A 27,751-nucleotide genomic window follows, 5' to 3' on the forward strand; every position below is an offset into this window, starting at 1 on the left:
TTGACTTAACAATCATCTTACTTAAACTAACTTTTAGATTTGAGTTAGATTCAAACTCCAATCTTTTGACACGTTAACTAAAAACACATAATCATACTCTTAGAACGGTCATTTTTGAAACTATTAATTTTGTTTAATATAGAAATTTGTCCATGCTTTGAAAAATTCTGGATTTTACCCTAAAATATATGTCTATACAAGTTTCCTAGCTTTGGGTTCACTTGGCCCATGGGTTATGCTCTTGTACGTGAATCGAGTCTTATTGAAATAAAGGCATATAATCATGAATAATAATAATTAGAGTAGGTCTCTTATGAGACAAGACGGGTCAAATCCTATCGATATTCACAATAAAAAGTAATACTCTTAGCATAAAAAATAATATTTTTTCATGGATAACCTAAATAAGAGATTAGTCTCACAAAATATGACCCTGTGATACCGTCTCACACAAGTTTTTGCCTAATAATTATCATTGACTGATAAAGAATCTAATTAAGGGGTTAAACCTATACAAATTAATATTTAAAAAATAATAATCTAAAAGAACGATCATCTCAATCATGAATAATAATTAATCTATTTGTCATTATTTAACTTTACTTTTCTCCACAATGCACCCAAAAGCATGGTCGTTGATTTATTCCATTGATAAAGTCTTCACCACCTTTGCAATAGAAAAACAATTAGCTTGAATTGAAGTATGTGCACAAAATTTTCGCTAGCCCCTTCTCAATCTAAGATCAAGAAAATGAGAGCAGTTTTCTTGATAATTTCCCTCACACTTTCATGTGTTTTCCCACACACAGAGCAACAAAATCAGCAACAGCCCATAAAAAATATCGTTGTGTTAGTGCTAGAAAACAGATCATTCTATCATATGCTTGGATGGATGAAGAAATTTGTTAACCCCTCCATTAATGGAGTCACAGGGAAGGAATGCAACCCGGTGTCGACGAAACAGGATGCCGCAGAAAGAATCTGCTTTTCTGATGATGCAGAATATGTCCATCCGGACCCGGGCCACTCCTTTGAAGCAGTGAAAAAGAACAGGTATTCGGGTCTAGTTCAGTTCCTACAATGTCTGGTTTACTGGAACAAGCATTAAGCTTGTCAGGTGATCTATCAAAACTTGTCATGAGAGGATTCAAGCCCGAAAGTCTCCCGATCTACGCTAGTTTAGTTAGCGAATTCGCTGTATTTGATGAATGGTTTTCATCAATCCCTGGTCCAACGCAACAGGTTGTTTGTATGCTCTGCAACTTTTCATGGATCCACGTCCCGTGTGAGAAACCAGTTGGTCAAGGGGTTTCCACAAAAGACGATATTTGATTCGTTACACGAAAATGGAATGGACTTCGGTGTCTACTTCCAGACCATTCCAACGACGTTGTTTTACAGGAGTTTGAGGAAACTGAAGTACATCTTTAAGTTCCATCAGTATGGTTTGAAGTTCAAGAAAGATGCTAGGAATGGGAAATTGCCTAGTTTGAGTGTGATCGAGCCTCAGTATTTCGATTTGAAGGGATTTCCCGACGATCATCCATCGCATGATGTTGGGCACGGGCAGAAGTTGGTTAAGGAGGTGTACGAGACACTGAGGACACGTCCTCAGTGGAATCACACACTTCTGGTTGTTACTTATGATGAACATGGTGGATTCTATGATCATGTCCTGACGCCATATGTTGATGTTCCGAACCCGGACGGGAACACCGGCCCGGCCCCCTATTTCTTCAACTTCGATAGGCTTGGGGTTCGTGTCCCGACTATGATGGTCTCTCCTTGGATCAAGAAAGGAACTGGTAGTGTACTATCTAATATATATCTCTGCACTCGATGCTTGTGATTTATAAAGATGGTTCGACACTTGCATAAATTTGTGCTCTTTCTCCTTCACTATGCAGTGATTAGCAAGCCAACAGGTCCAACTCCAAGTTCCGAATACGAACACTCATCGATCCCTGCTACAATAAAGAAGATTTTCAATCTCTCATCCAATTTCTTGACTAATAGAGATGCTTGGGCTGGAACCTTTGAGCAAGTTGTTGCAGCCGAGTCCACCATCGTGGACATGAGATGAGGCCTTCACTAACCACAAGATCCTCAATCCACAATTGAATATGAACAAGGTCTCAAAAATCAGGGTATCCAGAAACATTACCTTGTCCAAAATGATTTTTGAAAAATTTCAAAAAAGTTTAACCAATGTTATTTTTCAAAATTCATGTAAAAGAATGGTGTTTTTTCCAAATACACAGATATATTCAACTTTTGTATCCAATATTTCTTCTTGTTCATTTTTTGTCCCTCGAATACAAGAAGTCTGGCAATCTCCTCTTCTCACTCCTCTTCTTAGAGACTATTCATGTCCATGTCTCTTGGGAAAAACCCAACTAACGTTCTATTAGAAAACATAACAAATTTCAAAAATATATTGAAAAAGATAAAAAAAAAATATTCTCGATCCATGTCGGGCGCCTAAGTTTGGGTTACCCGAGTTTAAATATCGAATTCATGCTAAACTAGTGTCATGTTGCTCGCGTCTCGTGCTTATTCAATTGAAATAAGACAAAAAATTGTGTGAGACGGTCTCACGAGTATTATTTTATGAGACGAATCTCTTATTCGGATCATCCGTGAAAAAAATATTACTTTTTATTGTGAATATCGGTAGGGTTGACTCGTCTCACAAATAAAGATTCGTGAGACCGTCTCACAAGAGACATACTCTTGAAATAATTATCTAAATTTGACAATTTTTGTTATTTTCAAATTAATAATTTTTTTATGGCAAAAACTTGTGTGAGACGATCTCACGGATCGTATTTTATGAGACGGATATTTTATTTGGATCATTCATGAAAAAATATTACTTTTTATTGTGAATATCGGTAGGGTCTACTTGTCTCACAGATAAAGATTTGTGAGATCGTCTCACAAGAGACCTACTCGTTATTACGAGTAATATATAAAAATGTGATGGTATAAATAGATAAAAGATGAATAAATATTTTTTATAAATTTAAAAGATTTTTGAAATTATATAAGATATATGAGATATAGATATGTTACCTTATTAAGTAAATATTATTTAAATATTTTCTTGTGTGTGGCCATATATTTTGTCCAATCAAAGCTCATAATTATAGATAGCATATAACTATTGGCTCAAATTATTTCCATGTTTATACGACCAAGCACACACTATTTATGCTCATCACATCCACGCTGAAATCACTATCTCCACTCCATAACGGATATTTGTTTTGTACTTTGTGTTTTCTAAGTTGTACTCTTTTATTGCCCCTGCCATTCCTCTTCCCGTATCATATAACCGAACCTATTCTCATTCATCTCATCATCTTTTTTCCTAGGAGAAAACATAATGGAAAACAATCCGCAGCAGAGCTCGGCGGCGGCGTATCCACCTGGGGTGCCGTATCACCACCTCCTCCAGCAGCAGCAGCAGCAGATCCAAATGTTCTGGAATTACCAACGCCAGGAAATAGAGCAAGTTAACGATTTCAAGAACCATCAGCTCCCATTGGCTCGAATCAAGAAGATTATGAAGGCAGATGAGGACGTGCGCATGATATCCGCGGAGGCACCAATCCTCTTCGCCAAGGCTTGCGAGCTCTTCATTCTGGAGCTCACGATCAGATCTTGGCTCCACGCCGAGGAGAACAAGCGCCGGACGCTCCAGAAAAACGACATCGCGGCGGCCATCACGCGTACTGATATTTTTGATTTTTTGGTGGACATTGTGCCGAGGGATGAGATCAAGGATGAGGCGGCTGCGCTGGGTGGGACTGTGGGGCCCGCGGCCGCTGCAGGTGGAGTCACTGGTGTTCCTTATTATTACCCGACGATTGGTCAGCCTATGATGGGTCGTCCCGCTGTGGATCCGGGGGTTTACATGCAGGCGCAGCCTCCGCCACCATCGCAGGCGTGGCAGTCCGTTTGGCAGACGGCGGCGGATGATGGTTCGTATGCCAGTGGCGGTGGTGCTAGCGGTGGCCACGGAAACCTCGACGGCCAAGGCTAACTCTGTAATTGAACATTTCTTTTCATGTGTTTATTAATTTTCATAATTTTTACTCGGATCTGGCGTTTTTGGAGAATCTTTAGGTATTTCTGTTAAGGAATTTGTAATTTTGATTATTATTCTTCATATTCTAATTTACAACTAGCGATGAGTTGATGTATTGTGGGAGCACTGTATGCAGTGACTGTCTGGGATGCGGCCGTCGGCACTATATATGCACTGTCATAATGCAATTATCAGCACTTATTCTGCAAAAAATGCTGATACATTAACTTTTCTATAGCAAATTTATTAGCTGTTCCATAATCAAGACCAATCCTTGCCGACTGAATAATTGTTGGATTCACTGACATTTATCCTGTCGTTGTAGTATTTATCTCGTTTTCCATCCACAACAAGTTTATTTTCATGAACCATGCTTTTGAGACAAACGATAGAACTATAGTTGAAACTTAACCTTAGAAATATATCACACGCAAATTTAGCAAATTACATATATCAACAACCTAGATCATTTTACCTTTCCTATGCTCATTCTATACGGATTTAGTGGTTGCTCCATCCATTTTATACCAAGCTTATGCCATTCCACCGTTATTTACCCAGCCAATGTCACTTTATCTGCTTCGTGTAACTTGATGGACTAATAGAATGTAGCCTTTCGTCTTGTTCCATCCACTATAAGGTTGTCCAACTGACCATACTTGTGAGATAAGCAGAAGAACAATGGTTAAAAACTCAAAACATGAACATTTTAATATTGTAAACATATATATTATTGAAAAGTTTAAGGGCAATAATGTATATGAGTGTTATTGATAGTTTTTCTTTCCTTGAGATTTTTAGTGGTCAATTTTGATCTTTGATGATCTTTTGTGTTTTAATGCCCAATTATTGTTGCATATTTATAATTTTTCCTTATTGTGCACAATAGTTGTGTATCGTCCCCCCCCCCCCCCTCCCCCCCCGATGTGGTTAGTATATCATGATGCAAAGTTGTATTATGTGGTGGCATGAGCTTCATTTTTTTAATGGTTGTGCTGCTTACTACTTTTGAATGTATGCTGATAGTTATAGAAGCACAAGGTGCACTAAAGCGTGAAGTTAACGCAGCGGGATGGACAGAGAATCGGCTGAAAGCACCGTATTCTTCTTATTATTTACTCTAATGATTAGGTTACAAAGACTTAAATAATATAAACTAAGAGATAAGATAATCTACTCCTAATCTAATCCTAGGAAAACAAAATACAAAATGAATATAGATAACGAAGATAAAAGATTGATAAAAGATCCTATTCAACTAATTACGAAGATAAAAGATTAGATAAGATTGTTCAACACTCCCCCTCAAGGTGGGTCATATAGATTCATCATTCCCAGCTTGGAAGATAATTCAGCAAATGTGGGACGGAACAGAGCTTTTGTAAGTATGTCAGCTAGCTGAAGAGGAGAAGGAACATAGGTGACAGTAATAACCCTATCTTCAATCTTCTCGCTAATGAAGTGATGATCTACCTCAACATGTTTCGTCCTATCATGATGTACTGGATTCTTTGATATGCTAATGGCAGCTTGATTGTCACACAACATTTCAACTGGATGGTTTTCTTCCATCTTTAACTCTATTAACAGTCGTCTGAGCCACATTCCTTCACATATCCCATGGGCCAATGCCCGAAATTCTGCTTCTGCACTACTCCGGGCAACGACAGATTGCTTCTTACTCCTCCACGTCACTAGGTTTCCCCACACAAATGTACAATACCCTGATGTCGAGCGTCGGTCGGTAGTGGATCCAGCCCAATCAGCATCACTGTATACCCTAGTTCTTCGATCGGTAGTCTTTCTAAATAGGATTCCTTTACCAATGGATCCTTTGAGGTACCTCAACACTCGATATGCAGCAGTCATATGTTCCTCAGTCGGATTGTTCATGAATTGACTGATAACACTTACCACAAAACCAATGTCTGGTCGTGTATGTGAAAGATATATTAGTTTTCCCACTAATCTTTGATATCTTCCCTTGTCTACTAATCGATGGTCCCCTTTTTCACCCAATTTGATATTTGGATCCATTGGCGTGTCTGTCGGCTTACACCCTAACATTCATGTTTCTTGCAAAAGATCAGTAACATATTTGCGTTGAGAAATAAATATGCCACCAGTAGATCTGGCTATTTCCATTCCCAGAAAATATTTTAGATGTCCAAGGTCTTTCATCTCAAATTCCCTACTGAGGAGAAGTTTCACGTGATCAATTTCTTCTTTGTGATTCCCTGTGAGTACAATGTCATCCACATAAACAATAAGAATAGCAATTTTACCTTCCCTGGAGTGTTTCACGAATAAGGTGTGATCAGCCTGACATTGAGAGTAGCCATCGTTTTTTAACACTTTCATGAATCGATAAAACCAAGCTCTAGGAGATTGTTTAAGTCCATACAGGGACTTTCGCAACTTGCACACCTTGTTACTCGGAATTTGGGATTCAAAGCCATGAGGTATTCTCATGAAGACTTCCTCCTCAAGATCACCATTAAGAAATGCATTTTTGACATCAAGTTGATACAATGGCCAGTCGAGGTTAGCTGCGAGAGACAGAAGAACTCGGATAGTGTTAAGCCTAGCAACAGGAGCAAAGGTTTCTTGGTAGTCAATGCCGTATGACTGAGTATACCCCTTGGCTACAAGTCTAGCTTTTAATCGTTCTATACTCCCATCTGACTTCTGTTTCACTGTGAAAATCCACTTGCACCCGACCGGTTTCTTACCTGATGGAAGATCAGTGATGTCCCACGTGTTGTTCTTTTCTAACGCCTTTATTTCATCAAAGACAGCAATTTTCCAGTTTGGATCATTTAATGCATCTTCGATATTAGAAAGAATCCGAACATGATCTAGATTGGCCAGGAAGGCACAATATGTAGGTGAGAACCGTTCAAATGAGACAAAATTGCCTATAGGGTGTTGTGTGCATGATCGGGTTCCTTTTCGTAGTGCAATAGGCCTTTCATCAAGATTATCATCAAGCTCACTGCTGTTAATAACATGAGTATCAGTATTAGTCAATTCTCGAGAATGTGTACCTGGATTTATTCTCGGGGAGATGTCATTGGCAGCCTGAAGTTCTGTGGGCATTTGTATAGTCTCTTGATGATGATGCTTTCTACGAGAATATGTATGAATTGGCTCATGGAGGTTAGATTTTCTATGATCTGGGGAGGAGTCCATTGGTGTAATAATAGATGCAAGAGGCTCTATATGTGGGATGGATGGGATTGTGAAATCCAAACTGTCTGGTTCATTAATGGATGATGACTCCCCCTGAAGTGAAGAGCCTGGGTAGAATGGCTAAGATTCAAAGAATGTGACATCCATAGAAGTGTAGTATTGTTTCGTGGTAGGTGAATAGCATTTGTACCCTTTCTGGTATGGTGAATAGCCGAGAAAGATGCACTTGGTAGCACGAGGTTCGAGTTTGTTACGGTGATGTGAGTGTATGTGGACAAATGAAGAGCAATCCAAACACTTTAAGGGGAATGTCATGTAGTAAATGAGGTGAAGGATGAGTTTCTAGGAGGGTTTGGATAGGCGTTTTAAATTGCAGTATCCTTGTGAGCATTCTGTTTATTAGGTATGTGGCAGTTAGTATGGCGTCACCCCAATAGGACTGGGGAACATTCGAGGTAAGGAGTAATGCACGAGCAACCTCAAGGAGATGACGATTTTTGCGTTCAGAGACTCCGTTTTGTTGAGGGGTATTAACACATGAGCTTTGGTGAATAATCCCATGTGATTGCAGATAACTTCCCAACTCAGAATTGAAATAATCACGAGCCCTATCAGTGCGTAACACACGAATATGAGAGGAAAATTGGGTTTTGATCATTGAGTGAAAATGTTTAAAGATCTTAGTACTTTCAGATTTATTTTTCATGAGGAAAACCCACGATAGCCGTGTGTGGTCATCGATAAACAAGATAAACCAGCGAGTTCCGTTAAGGTTGGGGGCATTAGATGGCCCCCAAATATCACTGTGGATAAGAGAGAATGGCGAAGATGGTTTATAACAATTGGATCTGAAGTTGTACGTGTGTGTTTAGAAAATTGACATATATCACAATTAAATGGAATTTTATTGCAAAATAAGTCTGGAAACAATTTTTGAAGATACAATGGATTTGGATGACCTAAACGATAGTGCCATAAAACAATATCCTTGATCTTATTAGAACTTAAAGCAGAAGTAGAGTGAGGTACTGATTTTGGGGCAGAAGGTAAGTCCAAAGCACCATCTGTCTTGAAAATATATAATCCCCCTGAAAGTTCAGCACTGCCAATCTTCTTCCCCGATGCCACATCCTGGATAACACACGAATTACACAAGAACTTAGTCAGGCAACCAAGCTCATGATTCAGTTTACTAACAGATAGTAAATTACACGCAAGTTCTGGCACAAACAGGACTGAATGAAGACAAATATCCTTAGTTAACTGAATGGAGCCATAACCAGTCACGGTGGATAGAGAACCATTGGCTATTCGAACTGTGTTAGGAGCATTGCACTGCTGAAAACTATGAAAGTAGTTGAGGCACCCAGTCATATGGTCGGATGCACCTGAGTCGATTATCCAATAGGATGACATATCATGTTGTAAGGATGTAAATGAGGCAATACCTGAGTGAGCCACATTACCGATGCTGCTGAGAGATGGAGTGGCAGTGACAGTAGGCTGTCCAAACAACTTCTGGAGAGCATCGAGTTGTTCCTTCGTGAAGGGTGGCTGTTCTGAATTTTGAGAATCAACAGTGGCTGTGTTTGCGCGTCGTTCTCTTGCTGGTTTCCAATCGGCAGGTTTCCCATGAATTTTCCAGCAAGTATCTATAGTATGTGAAGATTTGCGACATTTTGGACACCACAGACGGCTTTGTTTGTGTTGGCCAATACCGGGTAAATTTGGAATCATACGCATACCACCATTAGAGTCATCACTTGGTGAAGGGAGACGATGTTGGGCAGCCAAGGCAGATGCGTCGACAGTTGAGGGAAGATCTGCCGTTGTTAACATAATCTTCCGACGGCTCTCTTCATGACGAACAACAGAGAATACACCTCGAAGGCTTGGTAATGGTTTAGTGCCAAGAATTCTCCCCCTTACGTCGTCAAGTGATGGATTGAGTCCAGACAGGAATCTGAATATCCTTCGCTGCTCCACAATACACCTAAATCGGTCACCATCTGCTGGACACTCCCAGTCATGTACTTCAAAGAGATTTAATTGCTGCCATAGACGTGTAAGTGCATTGAAGAAATCAGTGACGGAGGACTCTCCTTGGCGGAGATCTTGCAACCGGCATTCGATAGCAAACAATTCGGAGGTGTTATCTTTGCTGGAGTATGTGTCCTTTGCGGCGTCCCAGATTTCCTTGGCACTGCGATATAGGAGAAAGTTCTCTCCTATCTCGGTTGTCATGGAATTTATTAACCAAGACATAACCATACAATTCTCTGAATTCCACATCCGGGATTTTGGATCGTCAGAAGTAGGACATATCGCTTCCCCGGATAGAAAGCCATCTTTACCGCGGCCACAAATGAAAAGCTTGACAGATTGTGACCACTGTAAATAATTCTTGCCATTCAGACGATGACAAGTGATGGGTACCGACGGGAAATCAATTGCCGAGGGGTTGTGTTCTTGAGGAAGGGATATTTTCGGCGTTGCCATACCGTGTTTGGTCATGTATATCCCGCTGGCTCTGATACCATGAAGTTAACGCAGCGGGATGGACAGAGAATCGGCTGAAAGCACCGTATTCTTCTTATTATTTACTCCAATGATTAGGTTACAAAGACTTAAATAATATAAACTAAGAGATAAGATAATCTACTCCTAATCTAATCCTAGGAAAACAAAATACAAAATGAATATAGATAACGAAGATAAAAGATTGATAAAAGATACTATTCAACTAATTACGAAGATAAAAGATTAGATAAGATTGTTCAACAAAGCGCATGCGCATTGAAGAGTCTGGGCGCAAAGCAAGGCACATGTTTTATTGAAATGAAGCATCCAGAGTAGTAGTGTGCTGGAATTTAATAATTAGAAGACAATTTCATTTTTTCATACCCAACATGTAATTTACAAACTATTAAATAACAATAAACAAATAGTCGCTAGTCTCCAAGAAAAAATATAATTAGGTTAGTCTTGCATTTTATTTTCGATCTGACCTTATGTCTGAGCCACGTTCAAAATGTGTATAGGATCTTTAAAACGCAAAAGGTTGAGGTTTCACGGTTAAGATATTTGATATTCGAAAGGTTGCGATTTAGCTTGTATGAGCCATAAGGACTGAACCTCGCTGTTCCTTGAGAGCCTAAGCACATGCTTGTGAGGTTTTAGTAACTATGATGTATGTGATTGGTACTTGAAATTGGGAGGTAGATGCATTACATGATATCTGCAATAAATTAGGATATTGCTTCTTTGTGTGATAAAACAAGTATTGCACTTCCACGACCCAGAAAACTATGATTCTCTCAGTCAACATAGATCAAGATAATAGCGTTACAGCTCACAACATGTTTCCTTGTTTTTTTTTTTTTTTTGGTATTAGGATCCAGAGTACTTCTTTGTGCTCGGTTAATTTGGTCGTCACTAGCTTAAAGGGTTTGATAGTTTGTAAGGGCTTTGCAAATGTAAATACATTTAATACCAGTGTAAAAACATATGACTAGTTGATGGAATTGTCATACGTATATCAAAGGTATAGAAAGAATGACAGAAAAGCATAATTTGTTGAGTCTGCTTATCAATTGTGGAATGTTTCTTCCACAACATGAAAGATATTGGGAGTTGCTAGGATTCCATGTTAAGAATTTAGAGGGAGAGAATAATAAACCTTTTCTTGGCCAAGTGGACATCGGGTTGTAGGAGTTACTTCTTTGGCTCGCAACTTGGTCGTTCTTGCATACATACGAGTAAGAATGAGACATGACAGTTTCATCTGAAAGGGTATTGAGGTACTGTTGATGCGAACTGTGTATTTGTTGCGTGTGAGGCTACAGTGTAAGTAAGCCTTAATGGATATTGGAGATCTACTTAAACGGTAAAAAATGAATCCATTCTGCAAAATAGTGTGGAATTGGCCAATTTTCAAATCTAGCATATCATGCCCTTTGTTAGGGAGTGACTTCAATTTTAATCTTTTTAAAAAAGATTTTTTTTTAAAAAAAATAATAATAATTTTGCCCTGCCTCGTGACCTAGGCTGGACTGTTGCGATAAAGGCGTGGCTTTGACCACTTTGCTAGTTTTGAAAATTGGTCCCTTCCACGCTATTTTGGAAAATGGATTGATTTTTTAGTGTATACCGTAAAAACTAAAAAGATCGATGTCCAATGAAATATATCATTAGATTCAAAAGATAACTCAGTCATTTTTGGCCAAGCAGAAGCATTGGCCTAAAAGTTATTCTTGTGCGAGCTGTGCCATTCACCTCAGTTTGATATCGGAAATATAAATAAGTCCCAACACATGATATATCTTGAGAATCTTAGAAAAAATTACTGGTCTTTGAATACACCTCCGTCGTCAATTTTAGAAAGATTTCAGTCATAGAGCTGTCATTATGGGTAATTGATTCTTTTCTCAGGACAGATCCAGGAAAAAAATTAACTCTTGAAGTTAGGAGTGCTTCTCTATCGTTTTTCTAGTGATGTGAGATGGTAAACCTAATCAGAAAGATTGAGATGGCGTCCATTACTGATTATTTGATTTCAGTTACATTACATTGAAATTTGAAAGTGTTACTGCTTGCTTCATCAACCATGATAGCAGCGTCACAGTAAAGTCCTATCTGGGAATAGGTTGCAAGATCTTTAGGTGGGCCTTGAATCAATGCGCGTTGGCACTGTACACAAGCGATTATGTTTTGTAGGTTTGGTGCACGGTGTTCATTGTCCATGCTGTACCAGGGTGTATGAAAACTGAACTAGGATGAGCATCAATCACCTTGAGGATAATAAATATTAATTTCTTAATATCTGTATGGTTAATTTTGCAAATATTTCCTACTTTTAATTCCTGACTAAAGTTAATTATGAACTCATTTAATAAACGCAACCATTGAGAGAAAAAAAATGTTTTGTTTTAACTCAGCTCTTTTGTTTCTATCATTAAAATTTTCCTACGTTACTGTTTTCTTCCTTTCTTTGGTGTGTGTATATTTCATAGTATGTTTATTAGATTATGACTCCTGATGTGATTGTTGCCGACATCATTTTATTTTGAGACGGTTATGCGTCGTGGCAAAACTTGATCAACTTGCCTTTCTGCTTAAGGGATATATGGATGGATGCTTGCTGATATTGATCGTAACAATCTTGTTTCTTACAGTTGAAATGTTGGTGAAATGGCAGCTAACTCACAGCCGCGACATGAAAATATCCCTGGATATGGGTAATGACTTGATACTTGGGAGTTTGTACAAAAAAAAGTTGATTTTATGTGTAGCTACTCAGAATTTGTTTCTCCCAATCCATGTGTGGATCATGTTTTCAGTGCACCATGCCGAATTTTTTATCCCATGATTTTTCTTCAGTTTCTGCATATGCCTAAACAGGGCGTGATTTGTATTTAGGTTTGTGCTTTGAATTCAACTTTGAAAAGAGTTAGGAAAGAAAGAAAACCATTCCACACAACCGATAAATCCTATACTACACGGGGATAACTCGTGTCTGTGTAGGATAGAAGAAGATGCCCTGCACGATACAGAGATTGAACTACTGTATGCAGTGAGGCCTCTTCACTTCTAAATCGACGATAGTACTTGAAATCTAAATTCACCGTGGTGTCGTGAGAATTATATAATTTTAAAATAAAAAAGTCAAATGAAAGAATAATTATTTGAAATTATTTCAGATTTTCCAAAGCGACGCTTGCCGGGATTCCTATTGCGTCAGTTGTTGCGGCTCCTTGTGGAATCAATATTGGGTATATAGAAGTTTCGAGTACGTCAAACAACAGTTGTGATTATCTGATCAGCGTGATTCGTAGATTTTATTCGAAATACATTAAAATTAGCTATCACAGGTTCTCAAAGTTTATTATATCATCATAAATTCCGACAATTGAAATACAAAATCAAAATTTAATTTTAAAATTAAAACAAAGAAGTGAATATTTTATTAAAGAGAAAAAAAAGAAGAAGAAGCTAAATTATGCCTGTTGACTGCACAAATTTGGTTAACACAAAAATAGAAAAATGTTGATCTAAACACGGTTTCAACTTTCAAGTAGCACAAATAAATAATCGAAAAAATCGATAAATTTAAATCATTTTACGTACTTTCAACTTTTCGATCATTGGTCATTTAGTGAATCGAAGCTGCCTAACAGTAGTTTAGAAGACATCAAATTGCATTTGCAATGTAGTAAAGGTAAATCAAAATATTATGTTTTAGTTTTCGACTGCAAAGGTCTCAGAGTATATTCGATAGATCGATAAGATGCATATAAAATAATATCTTTGATATAAAAAGAAATATTTTTAATCCAAATCAATATATGTTACACAATATTTTCATAATATAAAATAATATTTTTACAGTGAAAACAATATTTTTTTACATAAAAATAATAATTTACATGGCTCAAATATTTTTATTCAAATCAACATATGTCACGTAATATTCATAACATAACTAAAAAAATGATACATAAAAAGTAATATTTTTATATGTTAGAGTCGAATATTCGTTTCACAAAATTGATATATAATTGTGTCAGTTTTATTTTGTTATATTTTATTTTATTGTAAAAAATTTGGAAATTATGGGGAAATATGTAGGGAAGAAAAATTGCACATATTGATTAAAATTAGGAGAAAAGAACAAAAAATTCTTAATTTTTTATTCAACAATTTATAATCTGTAATAAATCGAGAAACTCAAATACTAATTACCTTTTGGTGACACTTTTTTTCTAATTTCAAATTTGTCTTTTCATGTATTTATTTAGTGTAATAGAGTTACTTGAATTTTCACAGTTTATAATTGTAAAATATTTTATTATATCTTATGTTATATTTAATTTAATTTGTGAAATATTATAACTAAATGGAAAAAAATTGGGAATAAATTATGTTCAATACATAAATTATGTTCAATACATAATTACACAGAATAATATTCTTTAGATTTTGAACTTATATCTTAATATATATATATATATATATTTATAATTATGTTAAATCGAAAGTAAAGTCGAATAAATTAATTGTAACAAGACCTCGTACTATGGAGCGTGGATCACGTCATATAGGGTTATTTCGGGGATTGTACATTCCGTCATCCCTCTTTGACTTCAACCAATAGGAAATGGTCCACGCGTCAAGCATCCTCTGATTTCCCCCCAATTTAAGTAATATAATCCCTAATTCCATAACCCTAAATTTACTGATCTTCGAACTCAATTTTCAGAGGAGAAAATGGATGCTTTGGATTCAGTTTTCGATCCACTCAGAGAATTCTCCAAGGACAGCATTCGTCTTGTCAAGCGGTGCCACAAGCCTGACCGCAAGGGTAAATCCCCTGCCTCGCCCCTCTCTGTTGTACGGCATTAGATTTGAGTTTCTTTTCTTCGTAATTTTGTGAATCTCTGTTGATTTTATCTGTAGAATTCACGAAGGTTGCTACTCGAACTGCGATCGGTTTCGTGGTGATGGGATTTGTTGGATTTTTCGTCAAGTTGATTTTCATCCCCATCAACAATATCATCGTGGGTGCTTCCTGATGGATATATTGGAGCTGCGGGTGCTGTGATCTACTATCAAATCGATTAAATTTGAATTATTTTGTTTTCGAGGGATCGTTTTATGGATGTAATGAGCTTCAAAGATCCATTGAATTTAATGAATTTGAGACGTGAAATTTTGATAATCTTTCTTCCTTGGCTTGCCATTCTCTTCTTTTTGGCATTTCCTACAATTAAAAAAGTGATTTTTTTTAAGAAAAAGTGTTTTTTTAATTTTTAATTTGTTCAGTGGGCTTCTAATACTTAAAAGAGTACTTATTTAAGTTGAAATTAGAGCTTTTTTAAAAGTCCTATTTTAGAGCTTTTTTCACTAGCTTTTTTAATAACCTTAAAAAAAACATCCACCAGTAGCCTCCTCTCAATCTTTTCTCCATTCTTCTACAAGGTACAATTTTTTTTTCCGTCGAGGTTTTTGTTCGTTCATTTTTTTCTTTTTTTTTTTGTTGCAGAATCTACATTCCCTATTCATTTACGTCTGTATTACGTATTGTGAATTAGATAATTATGTTACAATTCGGTCAATGATCCGATAAATCCAGAAGTCAGGAAGGAAAAAATATTTGCTTATTCTATTTTTTTGCAACTACGTATATAATATTCATCAATTTTTGTGTATTACGTATATAATATTATATTAATTAAAATATGTTATATGCTATAATATTACTGTAATATTATTTAATCACTTTTTCATTTATGATATTGTGAATTAGATAATATATTTTTTATGTTTTATTTTTTGAATATAGAATGTATTCGAAGTTAGCTCCTAAACGAGGATTATCAAATCCAAGTCAATTACCTAGATATACGATTGAGACTGTTGAACCTGGATGATCCATGTAGCATTGAAAATTGTCTGGAGGTTCTTCGTAGTTTGCCCGGTATGATGGTTGGCGATGAGCAATTCTTCATAGTTACTAGAGTTTTGGGTAAAAAGCATAATAGGCAAACATTTATCGGATTGAAGGACTCGGAACTACAGCTTGGTTGGGCAAAGACATTCACTAAAGATGATTTGAAGCGTTATTAACATGAGTGATGTTTTTAGGAAAAATACTTGAATAATGCACTTGTTTTTTTCTTTTATTTATTGATGAGTCAATTTTACTAAGTAGTATGTTTAAATTTTTAATGCAATAATCTAAAACTTTCAATGTTTATTGTTTTTTTTATATATTTATCTTTATTCATATATTTACAAAGGATGTCTGCGAGTTCAGGCTCCACTATATCAGATAACTCTGATGCATCAAGTGATTCCGACATTTCCGTTGATTCTATTAGAAATACACATGTCTCTAAGAAAAGAATGATTTTGTTATCCTTGTGAGGTGTTACGAATTATGCTTTGAAATATATTGTTAAAGAAAAATGTAGGACATCGTGGTTATCAAGGTCTCAATGGGTGGCAGAGATATTGAATGGTAATGAGACACAATGCTTTGAAATGTTTAGAATGAGGAAACATGTTTTTTATAAACTATGTGACGATCTACTCCAAAAACAGCCAACAAAAGTAGTTGATATCTATGAAAAGGTGGGATTATTTTTGTAAATGATGGGTCAACCTGCTTCAGTTAGAAATGTTCAAGATCGTTTTCAACACTCGGGGGAAACTGTTTCAAGATAGTTTCACAGCGTTTTAGAGTCCATATGGAAGTTGTCGAGAGATATCATAAAACCTATCGATCTTAATTTTACAGATGTCCCTGAATATATTAAGAATGACAAAAGATATTGGCCTTATTTTAAAGATTGTATAGGGGCTATTGATGGCACACATATATGCATTCGTGTGCCGCCTAGCAAGCAAATAGATTTCATTGGAAGAAAAAGGTATACTTCAACAAATGTTATGGCTGTATGCGACTTCGGCATGTGCTTTACTTTTGTATGGGCTGGTTGGGAAGGTTCTGCTCATGATTCTAAAATTTTTAAAGAGGCTATGCGCAGAGAGAGATTGCATTTTCCACTCCCACATGAAGGTTTGATATTAATATATCTTATATGTTTTTTAAATAATTGTTAGATAAATATTTACACTTTTAACTCTTATTTTTTGCAGGTAAATATTATTTAGTTGATGCAAGTTATCCTACTTTCAAAGGCTTTATGAGACCGTATAAAGATACTAGATATCATTTATCTCAATTTCGATTGGCTTCAAAGTTCAGATCAAAAAATGAAGTATTTAATTATCATCATTCCAGTTTAAGGACGGTTATTGAAAGAACATTTGGAGTGTGCAAAGCACGATGAAGGTATTACAAAATATGACCACATTTTGTCTAAATACTCAATTTAAAATTATAGTGGCATGTTTTGCTTTACACAATTTCATAAGGCGATACGATGCGGCTGAAGATATTCTTGAACAACTCGAAAATATTGATGATTTACATGAAATCGAGCAAGATGGTGAAAATGTTTATGTCCATGACAGAGGTACGAGATGACAAGAGCCAACACAAGAAAATATTACGGAAATGAAAGAATTGAGAGATGACATAAGAAATTCACTGTCAATACAAGGTCGACATTGAACTATTAGTTTTTATTTAAATAAATTAAAGTAGAATGTAAACATTAACCATTGTTATTAACAATTGTTTTTATGGTTTTCAAGATTTCAATATTTTATTGTTTTGGTATGGATTTAATTATTTATATTTATACATCACACTTGTTTAGAAATCCGTTATAAAATATATATATAAATTAATGAGTTAAAAAAACACTTTAATGATATGTATCCAAACACATTTATTAATTTAAAAAGTGATTTTTATATATTCATCCAAACACAATGTTAACACAATTTTTACTTAAAAAAGCACTTTTAAAAGTCAACTTAAAAAAGCACTTTTTAATCAAAAAACTTTTGATACCAAACGAGCTCTTAGTTGGAGATTCAATTCTTATTTGATTTTTTTTCCTTTCTTTTTTTTTATTTATTTTTTTAATTTGTACTTACAGTATAATACTTTAATATTTTTTATAATTATATTTTGAATTTTATTTAAATATAAATCAAATGAATTATAAAAAATATTGTATAAATATACAATACGTGGGTCGGTGTAGCAGTAATAAAAATGGTTTAGGATAATGGATAATTTTACAATTTTATTGAGTAAAATATAATAAAGACGTAGTGTTAATATTTTTGGAATGCCATTAATATTTCGCAATACAAGTACTGAAAATATGAAGCTACTGCTTCCTCGAAAAGAAAAATATGAATCTATTTCTATTTTTTTTATATGTTTCTCTTTATTAAATTTTATTAAATAAAAACAAATGTTTTGGTTCAATAGTAAACAAAATATTAGTTTTATTTCTATCATCTTTGTATATTTTTCGATGAACAAAAGATTATTTTATTTTATAGAAATTTTTTTTCATTGTAAGTATATATAACTTTTAATTTATTTGACATCATTTTAGCATGGATTGCTGGGCAATTAATCATTAACACTTCGCTAGATATGTTCACCTGTCCAAATCCATATAGTAGGTTTCATGTGCAATCTTTTAGCATATCAATTTCGATGAAACGATTTGATTTGATTTATAATTATAATAAAAAATATTTTTTACAAGAAAATTAATATTTTTAACTCAAATCAATATACAAAATAAGATATTTTTGTATTGAAAAAATATTTTGGACACGAAAAAAAGAATAAGTCTCTTGTGAGACGGGTCAATCCTATCGATATTAACAATAAAACTTAGTATAAAAAGTAATACTTTTTCATGAATAACTCAAATAAGAGATCTGTCTCACAAATACGATCCGTGAGACCGTCTAACACAAGTTTTTGCTTAAAAAATAATAACTTTCATGAACATAAGTTTTTTGTGATAATTTTGACTCGTGAGATGGTTTGACATAATTTTTTTTTTTTTTTTTTGTGAATTTCAGAATGAACATGTTATTTTAAAAATCACATATAATATAATATCTTTTAAATTATGTAATCTAATCTAAATCTAAAAAGGTAAATGAACTTTAAAAATATTATAAAGTCACGGCGAAGGCATCTGATTGCAGCATTTGGCATATGCCAGACAATTCCCATTAGTTTTCAGAATCTACGCCATTGCTGGAGACAGGCGAAAACACACACGCACACACACCAAACTTCTTTACGCTATCTATCAATAAGCCTATTTGCGATGGGAATCGATCCTGCTTTCAGCTTCTTCTCTATATTTACGGTGTTAGTTTCTTTTCCTGTCAAACGGGCACAGATTCATTACATTTTGCGAGTTCAATGGAGAATTCATGTCCAAAGACTCGTGTTTTTGCTGTTATATTTGATTTGGATGGGACCCTTTTGAATACAGGTATATTATCTTCGATCCCTTTTTCTTGGTTTCTGTTTTCAGTAGCTGAGCTAGCTAGTGTGAACTGACTAGTATAAACAAGTTCATGTTAGTTTTTAGAAATTTTTAGTTTCCGCCATTTGAAACATTTGTGGTTTGCCCGGAGAAATGGGATTTATATATTGGTGGTGACTTTGGGTATGTATATTTCCAGAGCAAGTGACTAAGGACATTCTGAAGAATTTCTTGGCTAAATATGGGAAGATCCAGGACAATGAGAAGGAAAAGAAGAGATTGGGAATGACGCAGAAAGAATCAGCTATAGCAATTGTGAATGATTATGATCTTCCCTTGACTCCGGAACAATTTACTCGAGAAATCCTGCCAATGTACTACGGAAAGTGAGTTTCTAAATCTCTTATCTGGCAGAGTACATAATTTATGTTGCCGAAAGTACTTCTATTCGAAAAATTGATTTTTGCTGCAAGTATTTTGGATGCTGGAAGTCATACACTGTCACAGGAGGTCGCTACAATTGTTGAGTACATGTCTTTTATACTACCGTCAGTGTGTTATGAGTAACATGGAAAGAAGGAATGATTTATTATATTCATTAGTTGTCCCGGACTTGTCTGCCTATGATCATGCCTAACCATTTCAAGTCTGTTTTATTTGTGGAGTGGCTTTTGAGTCATAATCATCCGTAATTAATATAATACGGGAACAGCTTCTTTACATGAATAACATTTTGTTGGAGTAATTACAAAATATGATGGTAGTTGTTATTGCTTGTTTCTTCTAATTTCTTCTTGGACCGAGTCTCTGAGCTTGAGGGATTGTCCCTTGTTGTCGATTTATTCTATGATGGATACTTTTAATTTGGTGTGCAAATTTGTCTTGGAAGCATTTTGATCTTTTTTCCCCCTTAAATCAATCTTAACTTTACCAATGCTAGTTGTATTCAATTATCAACTGTTATGCTCAACTGTTGGTTTAAAAGTTTTGTTTCATATATCTCTACAAGTGCGACCTTTTAAGTAGCAACGGCTCTCTGGCTGACGTCATAGCACTTTCGAACAAGTAAGCTAAATGGTAAATGACATGTCTCAAACTAGAATATGAGTAGGGATGATCTCTCTCCTTTCACTGCCTATTCAAAACACATGCACTAGATTTGTTATAAAAAAAATTATTATTCTCCACTAAATAGGGGCTGAATTTTGAAAATGACGATTAAATAGTTATTCTAGTATCCTAAATTTGTCATGGATCATAAAAAAAAAATTATTATTGTCCACTAAATAGGGGCTGAATTTTGAAAATGATGATTAAATGGTTAGTCTAGTATCCTAAATATGTCATGGATCATCAGCATTCATAGAACTTGATGATCATGAATGATTGAACTGATTTTATTCCCTACTTTATATTTGCTCGATATCATCCATTGTTTTTGTTAAGGTGGAAAGAGGCAAAACCACTTCCTGGTGCTGACCGTCTTATGAGACATCTTCACAAACATGGAATACAGTTTGCACTCGCATCAAATTCTTTGAGTAAAAACATTGACGGAAAAATATCACACCATGATGGTAATGTTTTTTTACCTTATTAATATTTCTACGAAAACACTCATGAGGTTTTGTTTATTACTTAAAAGTACTATGTATGGTTAGTTATAATATATTTTCAAGGTCACTGCCCTACACATATTTGACCACTAATAAGGTATTGATAAACTGAATACTCAAAAATCACTTCTGAAGGGATACAGTAATTTTGCAACAAGAAAAATAATTTCCCAAGCCTATCAATTGTATGGTGTTGCTTTTTATAGGTTGGAAAGAACGCTTTGTTACCATTCTTGGAAGTGACCAGGTCAAGTCAGGGAAGCCCTCTCCGGATATGTGAGTTATTATTTAATAGAGCCACTTACAGGACCTAATCCATTGTGAATTGAGAAGTTCGCATTTTTATGGGGTAAAGCTTTTTTATCGTTGCTATCAGTACTAAAACAAGCAAAATCAATTATGCATATAGTATTGAGTTAATATCACATGTAGCACTAGCTTACTTTAAATCACAAGGAAGCTTGATCCCTTCTTGTTGTAGTATCCCCTTGTGTTATCTGAGTATCTCTGATAATCAGATACATTGAAGCTGCAAATAGAATGGGAGTCGATCCATTGCATTGTCTTGTGATAGAAGATTCTCTGTAAGTGTTCATTACATTGTTTCTTATCATGCGGAGGTTACCCTTCATCAGAGGGACACACCTGGTGGAGGTGAAAGTAGGATCACCAGCTTAACTTTATTTTTTTGAAAAAAAACAATTGAACTTTATTTGTAATTCGTCAAAAAGTCTAAGTTTCTCCCCCAAATACATTAAAATCACCCTCTCAGCCTCCATCATGGCCTATTCAAAACCACGGGTCCTCTACTACCTCCATCATGCCTAATAACCTGCGTGCTTTTTTTTATTCAAAACTTTCTTTCATTCCACACCTTGATTTTAACAGAGTGGGAGTAAAAGCAGGAAAGTCTGCTCAAATGAAGGTAGTAGCAGTGCCGTCACTCCAAATTGGAACAGATACATTTTCTGTTGCAGATTCCATACTTCACTCACTCCTAGAGTTCCAGCCAGAACTATGGGGTCTTCCACAATTCGAAGACTGTATGATTCTTGTTTCGCTAAATCCACTCTCTTGTCAACGGTCTTGAATGCATGCTGTTGAAGCAAATTTTGGTTACTGCAGGGGTTGGAAAAACTTTGCCTATCGAACCTATTAATTTATCAGGCATCTTTACCGATGGGCTTTTTCATGCATATGCAGGTTTCAAGATCTATTTCCTTTTCCTGTGAGTTACATGTTTCATTGTACGATTGTTTTAGTTTTACACCATGTCGAATCCGTTCTGGAAATTTTACTAGCATTTTGTTCGTTCACTGAAGGTGTTAACTTCTGTTTGCACATCTTTTTTATGCGCGTGCTTTTCAGTTTCACGCGGTTCGTCTTATATGTTATTGTCCTGGGAACATCTTTTTATTTACAAATCCAGATAATAGCCTTACTGTGCTCCCGGATCAAATCTGGGGACTTTACCTTGGCTGGGTCAAATTTGATGAGCTGAAAGTCTCAAAAGCTGTAATCAGCATAGGTTGGAGCCTTGGTTGTTGCAACTTTGAGAGAAAAATTGTGAGTACATTATTTATAGCAATCACTGTTCTAGACATTTATGCTAATGAAAACGTGAAGAGTGAAGACTGCCATGTCTTCTAGATTTCTTTTTCACAACACTTATAAATTTCCTTCGTGAAATCTACGCTTCTGTTAGATAAGCATATGTATAATCACAGGCAAACTCCATTCACAGAAATGGTTCATAATTTAGTTCACGCATTTGCTTTCTCATAGTTCTCACAGTGAATTTTTTTATCATTCAGGATGTTTGTACACTAGATGGAAGCAATCACAACGTTTACGATGGTAAGATGCAGTTGTTGATTGTGGGCTACCTTCAAAGGTCGATAAGTGAGGTAAGTGACATTGAATGATAAAGGGATCTATATGTTTTGGTGGAAAGCTTCTTCTAATTGCCTGGAGACAATACGCAGGACAACATATTGATTTTGAACAACCTCGACATACTCGATGAAGATAAAGTGACTGCTGATGCTGCTTTGAGTTTGCCTGCATTTTCCCACAAATTATGCAAATCTTTCAAACGTGAAGATTATGTTGTAGATGATTTCCGTGTTGAGTCGGAAATCTGAGGACGTTCTTGTCTGAGGTTTTCAGCTACAAATAAAGGGTGCACTGATTGCAGATTCACCCTACCTCCAACTTTTCTTGAACAATTATCTCGTAGATCATTTCAAGAAATAGAATAAAAATGAAGAACTTGTTTCCATTCATTTACACTATTTTTGTTGAATGTATTAGCAATTTATTTTACAAGGAAAGAAAGAAGATGCACTAAAGCAAGTAAGGTAATATTTTTTAACATGGATGGAAGCCACAAAAAATTAATAAAAAAATTGGCCGATCGACAAATCATGATTGTTCTATTAAATTTGATTTAAATTCAAGCTGATTTCAGATTTTTTCAGTCAAATTTTAGAATAATAATATTATCAAAATTATTTGGTGAACAGATTTAACTCAAAAAATCAGTGGGATTATTCAAAAGTTTATTTTTTGAAAAAAAATCATTTAAATAAGCATATTCGGTTAAACATTATGAATCAAGTTTCTCAATAAAATTCAATGTTTTTATATTCAAATTTTTATTATATTTTAAAATAAAATACTAATGTTTTGAATATTTTTCCTGAAAATTAATGTTGATATTATTATTTAATTTTTTTAACATTATTATTATTTTTACAATTATTATTATTTTGTTTTATAATTTAACAAATAAAAAATTAAACTTTTATTTCGCAAATTTATAATTCCCAAATTTAATCCATTCTGCAAAACCCCACGGCCACCATCACCAGCTCCAACCTCTGTCATCGCCGCCACCCCGCCGCCACCTGTGTCATTCAGCTGCCATTTCTCTGCCTCCGCCCGCGACTCGTCTTCAGTGCCAGTCTTTAGCCACCCTCTCGTATTTATACTTCATCTCTTTTTTTGGTACGTTAATTTTCAGGTTTTCGTATGGATTTGATAATATGGTAATATCACTCTATGTTTTACTTATCTTTTGTTTTATTTTATTTTATCTCCTTTCCTTGGCTTGATTTCGTTTTCAGTTTCTGTGTGATTTTGGAGCTGAGTTCAACAGGCTCGAACTGTGACGGAGCCTAAAAATTTCAAATGTTCAAACCAGAATGCAGGGATTGACTCAATTTTGATGGGATTCTCTTGAGTTAAATAAAATCCCAGCAAATCCATTAATGTGCTAACTCTGTTTTAAAGATTCCATCCCACCTTTAGTTCCAAATCTCCTCAAATCCTGTGATATCCCGGTTGCAAATTGAAAGTGAAAGTTCACTTTATCTAGCTTTGTTTAAACGAGAATTGTTTGGTTTTTGTTGCTGAAAGATTAAAAAGATGAAGTTTCTTGCTATCTGGAAGTTATATTTTTCTCTAACATGATGAAATTATTTTCAAATTGCAGATATTGTGGGTGTTGGATGTTTTAGAATTGAAAATTTGCTATGGATAATCATAATATTCATAAAAACCACAACCCTGTGAGGGGAAATTTCGGTTTTGGGAATCCTGGAGGAAAGCAAATGCAAATTCCGATGCAGATGCCCTTGAATCAGAACCAGCAACAGGTACCCCAGATGCTGCCCCAGAATCAGCCTCAAGTCAGGCCCTACTTTCCTGGACATTTTCAACCATCAGAACCTCAGGCGCAGGCGTTTGCGCAGGGCCAAACAGTTCAAGTCCATACTCAAGCGCAGTTCATGGCCACCCAGCCTCAGGGCCACAATAACGTCAGCATTTCTTCACCATCTGTGTCCACTCCTGGGTCTGGAGGGGCAGGAACAGGAAAGCGCCTTCACAAACCACCTTCTCGGCCTTCCGGGGGATTATCAGCTCAGGGAACTGCTTCCCCAATGAAAACCATGGAACTGACCCCAGCTGCACATAGAGGGAAGCGGAAGGTTCTGGATAAAAGTATTCCTGATAAAGTGGCAGCGATAGTGCCAGAATCTGCTCTTTATACTCAATTGGTTGAATTCGAGTCTCGTGTAGATGCTGCTCTTACGAGAAAAAAGGTTGAGATATTAGAAGCCCTGAAAAATCATGTACGTGCTCAGAAGATCCTACGTGTATATTTGTTCAACACATATGCGAACCAGGCACAGACAGATTCTGTGAAGGAAAATGCTGAATCACCTTCTTGGACACTCAGGATGATTGGGAGAATTTTAGAAGATGGCAAAGATCCCGCTTTGGAAGGACAAGTGCAGAAATCAAGCTGTTCCTACCCAAAGTTTTCAACTTTCTTCAAGAAAATTACTATTTACTTGGATCAAAATCTGTATCCAGATAACAACGTAATACTTTGGGAGAGTTCTCGATCACCGGTGCTTCATGAGGGGTTTGAGGTGAAGAGGAAAGGAGACAAGGAATTCACTGCAATTATTAGATTGGAGATTAATTATTGCCCCGAAAAGTTTAAACTTTCAGAAGCTTTGCATGAAGTTCTTGGCATTGAGGTGGATACACGACCTAGAATTATTGCAGCACTTTGGCACTACGTAAAAACTAGAAAATTACAAATACCCGGTGACACTTCGTCCTTCATGTGTGATCTACCTCTTAGGAAAGTGTTTGGAGAAGACAAGTTGAAATTTTCCATGGTTATGCAGAAGATAACACCTCATTTGATTCCACCTGGTCCGATACACATAGAGCATAAAATTAAGCTCTCTGGTGGTAGTCCCGCTGGAAATACTTGCTATGATGTGCTTGTCGATATTCCTTGGACATTAGAAAGGGAAATGTCAAATTTTTTGGCCAACATAGAGAAGAACAAGGAGATTGAAAATTGTGATGAAGCAATTTCTTCAGCTATAAAGAAAATCCATGAGCATCGCCGAAGACGAGCTTTCTTTCTTGGATTTAGTCAGTCACCTGGAGAGTTCATTAATTCCTTAATTGCTTCTCAAGCCAGGGATTTGAAGCTTGCTTCACTAGATACCAATCGCGACGTGGAGAAAGAGCGGCAAGCAGAGTTTTACCATCAACCATGGTATGTATATATATTTTTGGCATTTGTGATTGTGAGAAGGAAATTCAAAATTTCGTGGCATACGTATTTGATGCACGAACCATTGTATGTGGAAATTGTAGATTACACATCTTTATCTTTAAAATTTATTACATATGTTGCAAATGTACAATTTTTATGTTTGCTTGAGGCTTGAGCGGGACATCTTTTTTATGCGAGTATGTCATTGTGGTTTCTCTTCCTTCTGAAGATCTTCAGTTGTATACCTAATTTGTGAACATGAATGTCTAACCAAAATCACGTTAAGAATGAGTTACTTAAAGTCCAAGAATTTGCTCTTTCTATTCCATTTGAGAATTGATTTGCTCATACTTTTTTCATGTACCAATCGACTGATTGATATGTTGTGGCATTGTGCTGCTGTCTTCTGTTTTGGTATCTTACCATGAATGCCAATTGTATTTGTCTGTTTGTTAATATGCTAATATTCTCAAGACAGTTGTATCTTTATGTGTAGTTAAACTTTTGACGCATGTTCATTTCTTCCTTGGGGCATTTCTAATTTACCTTTCTGCGTGGCATAGGATTGAAGATGCAGTTATCCGGTACCTAAATCGCAAGACTGCTGCTGGGAGTGAAGCTCCTGGAAGCAAATAGTTGAGCAACCATTTAACTTGTGCACTAGTTTACGTGTAACTTTCTTTACCATTTGTCCCGTTTATATCTCGTTCTGAGCCATTTCAAAACTTAATTCTAATCCATATTTAGGGTATATCAGTAGCCTTATGCTAGAATCGATACTAAGATAGAATGCTATTGACTTGTCCTGACTTTTAATTTGTTAATTTTTTTCAGTCTGAAAAACATGCTAATTCAGGGATGACCTTTAGACTTTTAGTTCTAGTTTTAGAGGTTCTGTTATTTGTCCTTAAAGTCGTGTCACATTCTCATGGGACAGAACCATGATGAAAATATCAGAGTTATGTAATCCATGACCGTGCTTCAAACTCTCTCCCTGCAAATTTGAAATGAATTCGAACTCGTATTTTCCGGCTTGCTTTGTTCCGCTGGTTAAGCCTACATATTTTGGTGGGAATACTGTTACTTCTTATCGGACTTGATGCATTCTTTCTGCGGCATATAGGACCATATGATTTTGCAATGATCGTTGATTTGACACAGTCATATGTTTCTCACTTCATCAATTTGCTGTTTGTTAAACCTGGCCCCGACGATGCTGGTCTAAACCCGGTCAAATGGTCAAGAAGCGGGTCGAGGCGGGTAATTGGTTTTAATGAATTCGTTCTTATAATAATATTTTTATATTTTATTGAATAATGAATGTCTTACATAACTTTAACTCACAATATTTTTTTTTTGGCTAACTTATTATTAATATGTTATGGATTACACATAATTTTGATGAAGATATTAATTTTTGGACTTTTATTTTGTATTTATTAAAATTTAAGACTTGTCTAGTGCTTAATGGATTTCTGGGTCCAACTTGACCTGCTTGGTTTTGGGGCAAGGAGTGACAAATCTTGGAATTGGTCACCCTCCTGTGGCCATCCTAAACACGCCATTGCCCCGTCACCTTCGTTTTTAAGTCTTGTGGGGAACATGTTTTCTAAAACTAAGGAAAAAGTTGAGAATCTGGATTGAAAATCTTCGCATGCTGAGGTTGTATTTGGGGCAATTCATATTTATTATAGGCGTGCCTCATTATGAAATATATAGTCAAATGAATGTGACATCATAGTATCTAAAGCGTGTTTTTATAGGAAAGTGACATTCCATTATTGTATGAAAATTCATATGTAATTAGTTAATAATAATTTTG

The 27,751-nt window shown here is 35.6% G+C and overlaps 6 protein-coding genes and 1 pseudogene across 12 annotated transcripts; 5 read left to right on the forward strand and 2 right to left on the reverse strand.

Moving 5' to 3' along the window:
- Positions 1-614: 614 nt before the first annotated feature.
- On the forward strand, positions 615-2,271 carry LOC142554445 (non-specific phospholipase C6-like; annotated as a pseudogene).
- Positions 2,272-3,280: 1,009 nt separating this feature from the next.
- LOC142553186 (nuclear transcription factor Y subunit C-1-like) lies at positions 3,281-12,663 on the forward strand. 2 transcript variants are annotated; one of them, XM_075663248.1, is made up of 2 exons: positions 3,281-4,052; positions 12,405-12,663. In XM_075663248.1, the coding sequence occupies exon 1, from the start codon at positions 3,389-3,391 to the stop codon at positions 4,046-4,048; it is 660 nt and encodes a 219-aa protein (XP_075519363.1). In that variant the 5' UTR covers positions 3,281-3,388; the 3' UTR covers positions 4,049-4,052; positions 12,405-12,663. The 2 variants fall into 2 exon arrangements, with proteins under 2 accessions (XP_075519363.1, XP_075519362.1); XM_075663247.1 differs by having other exon boundaries at positions 3,286-4,052; positions 12,460-12,663.
- On the reverse strand, positions 5,399-6,130 carry LOC142554321 (secreted RxLR effector protein 161-like). The gene has a single exon (XM_075665002.1). It carries the CDS (start codon positions 6,128-6,130, stop codon positions 5,399-5,401), a length of 732 nt encoding a protein of 243 aa, XP_075521117.1.
- On the reverse strand, positions 6,161-9,784 carry LOC142554322 (uncharacterized). Its single transcript, XM_075665003.1, has 3 exons — positions 8,229-9,784; positions 7,973-8,088; positions 6,161-7,392 (listed from the first exon to the last, which is right to left on the reverse strand). Exons 1-3 carry the CDS (start codon positions 9,782-9,784, stop codon positions 6,161-6,163), a joined length of 2,904 nt encoding a protein of 967 aa, XP_075521118.1.
- Positions 12,664-14,427: 1,764 nt separating the features above from the next.
- On the forward strand, positions 14,428-17,408 carry LOC142553187 (protein transport protein Sec61 subunit gamma-1-like). 3 transcript variants are annotated; one of them, XR_012821913.1, is made up of 3 exons: positions 14,428-14,645; positions 14,741-16,865; positions 16,946-17,408. XR_012821913.1 is itself a non-coding variant. In XM_075663249.1 (2 exons), exons 1-2 carry the CDS (start codon positions 14,552-14,554, stop codon positions 14,854-14,856), a joined length of 210 nt encoding a protein of 69 aa, XP_075519364.1. In that variant the 5' UTR covers positions 14,469-14,551; the 3' UTR covers positions 14,857-15,031. The 3 variants fall into 3 exon arrangements, 1 of the variants encoding a protein (XP_075519364.1); XR_012821914.1 differs by having other exon boundaries at positions 14,741-17,141; positions 17,324-17,338; XM_075663249.1 differs by lacking the exon at positions 16,946-17,408 and having other exon boundaries at positions 14,469-14,645; positions 14,741-15,031.
- Positions 17,409-18,876: 1,468 nt separating this feature from the next.
- Positions 18,877-23,213, forward strand: LOC142553189 (bifunctional riboflavin kinase/FMN phosphatase-like). Of its 3 annotated transcripts, XM_075663252.1 has the most exons (10): positions 18,884-19,233; positions 19,427-19,613; positions 20,674-20,804; positions 21,050-21,119; positions 21,362-21,427; positions 21,732-21,886; positions 21,969-22,046; positions 22,273-22,409; positions 22,658-22,750; positions 22,829-23,211. In XM_075663252.1, the coding sequence occupies exons 1-10, from the start codon at positions 19,161-19,163 to the stop codon at positions 22,985-22,987; spliced, it is 1,149 nt and encodes a 382-aa protein (XP_075519367.1). In that variant the 5' UTR covers positions 18,884-19,160; the 3' UTR covers positions 22,988-23,211. The 3 variants fall into 3 exon arrangements, with proteins under 3 accessions (XP_075519369.1, XP_075519368.1, XP_075519367.1); XM_075663254.1 differs by lacking the exons at positions 22,658-22,750; positions 22,829-23,211 and adding an exon at positions 22,494-22,532 and having other exon boundaries at positions 18,877-19,233; positions 22,273-22,463; XM_075663253.1 differs by lacking the exon at positions 21,362-21,427 and having other exon boundaries at positions 18,882-19,233; positions 22,829-23,213.
- A 437-nt stretch (positions 23,214-23,650) lies between these two features.
- Positions 23,651-26,988, forward strand: LOC142553188 (SWI/SNF complex component SNF12 homolog). Of its 2 annotated transcripts, none has more exons than XM_075663250.1 (3): positions 23,651-23,852; positions 24,340-25,929; positions 26,493-26,988. In XM_075663250.1, the coding sequence occupies exons 2-3, from the start codon at positions 24,380-24,382 to the stop codon at positions 26,563-26,565; spliced, it is 1,623 nt and encodes a 540-aa protein (XP_075519365.1). In that variant the 5' UTR covers positions 23,651-23,852; positions 24,340-24,379; the 3' UTR covers positions 26,566-26,988. The 2 variants fall into 2 exon arrangements, with proteins under 2 accessions (XP_075519365.1, XP_075519366.1); XM_075663251.1 differs by having other exon boundaries at positions 23,651-23,826.
- The last annotated feature ends 763 nt before the right edge of the window (positions 26,989-27,751 follow it).

This window comes from Primulina tabacum, chromosome 8 (genome assembly GCF_025594145.1).
Source record: "Primulina tabacum isolate GXHZ01 chromosome 8, ASM2559414v2, whole genome shotgun sequence".
Taxonomy (NCBI): domain Eukaryota; kingdom Viridiplantae; phylum Streptophyta; class Magnoliopsida; order Lamiales; family Gesneriaceae; genus Primulina; species Primulina tabacum.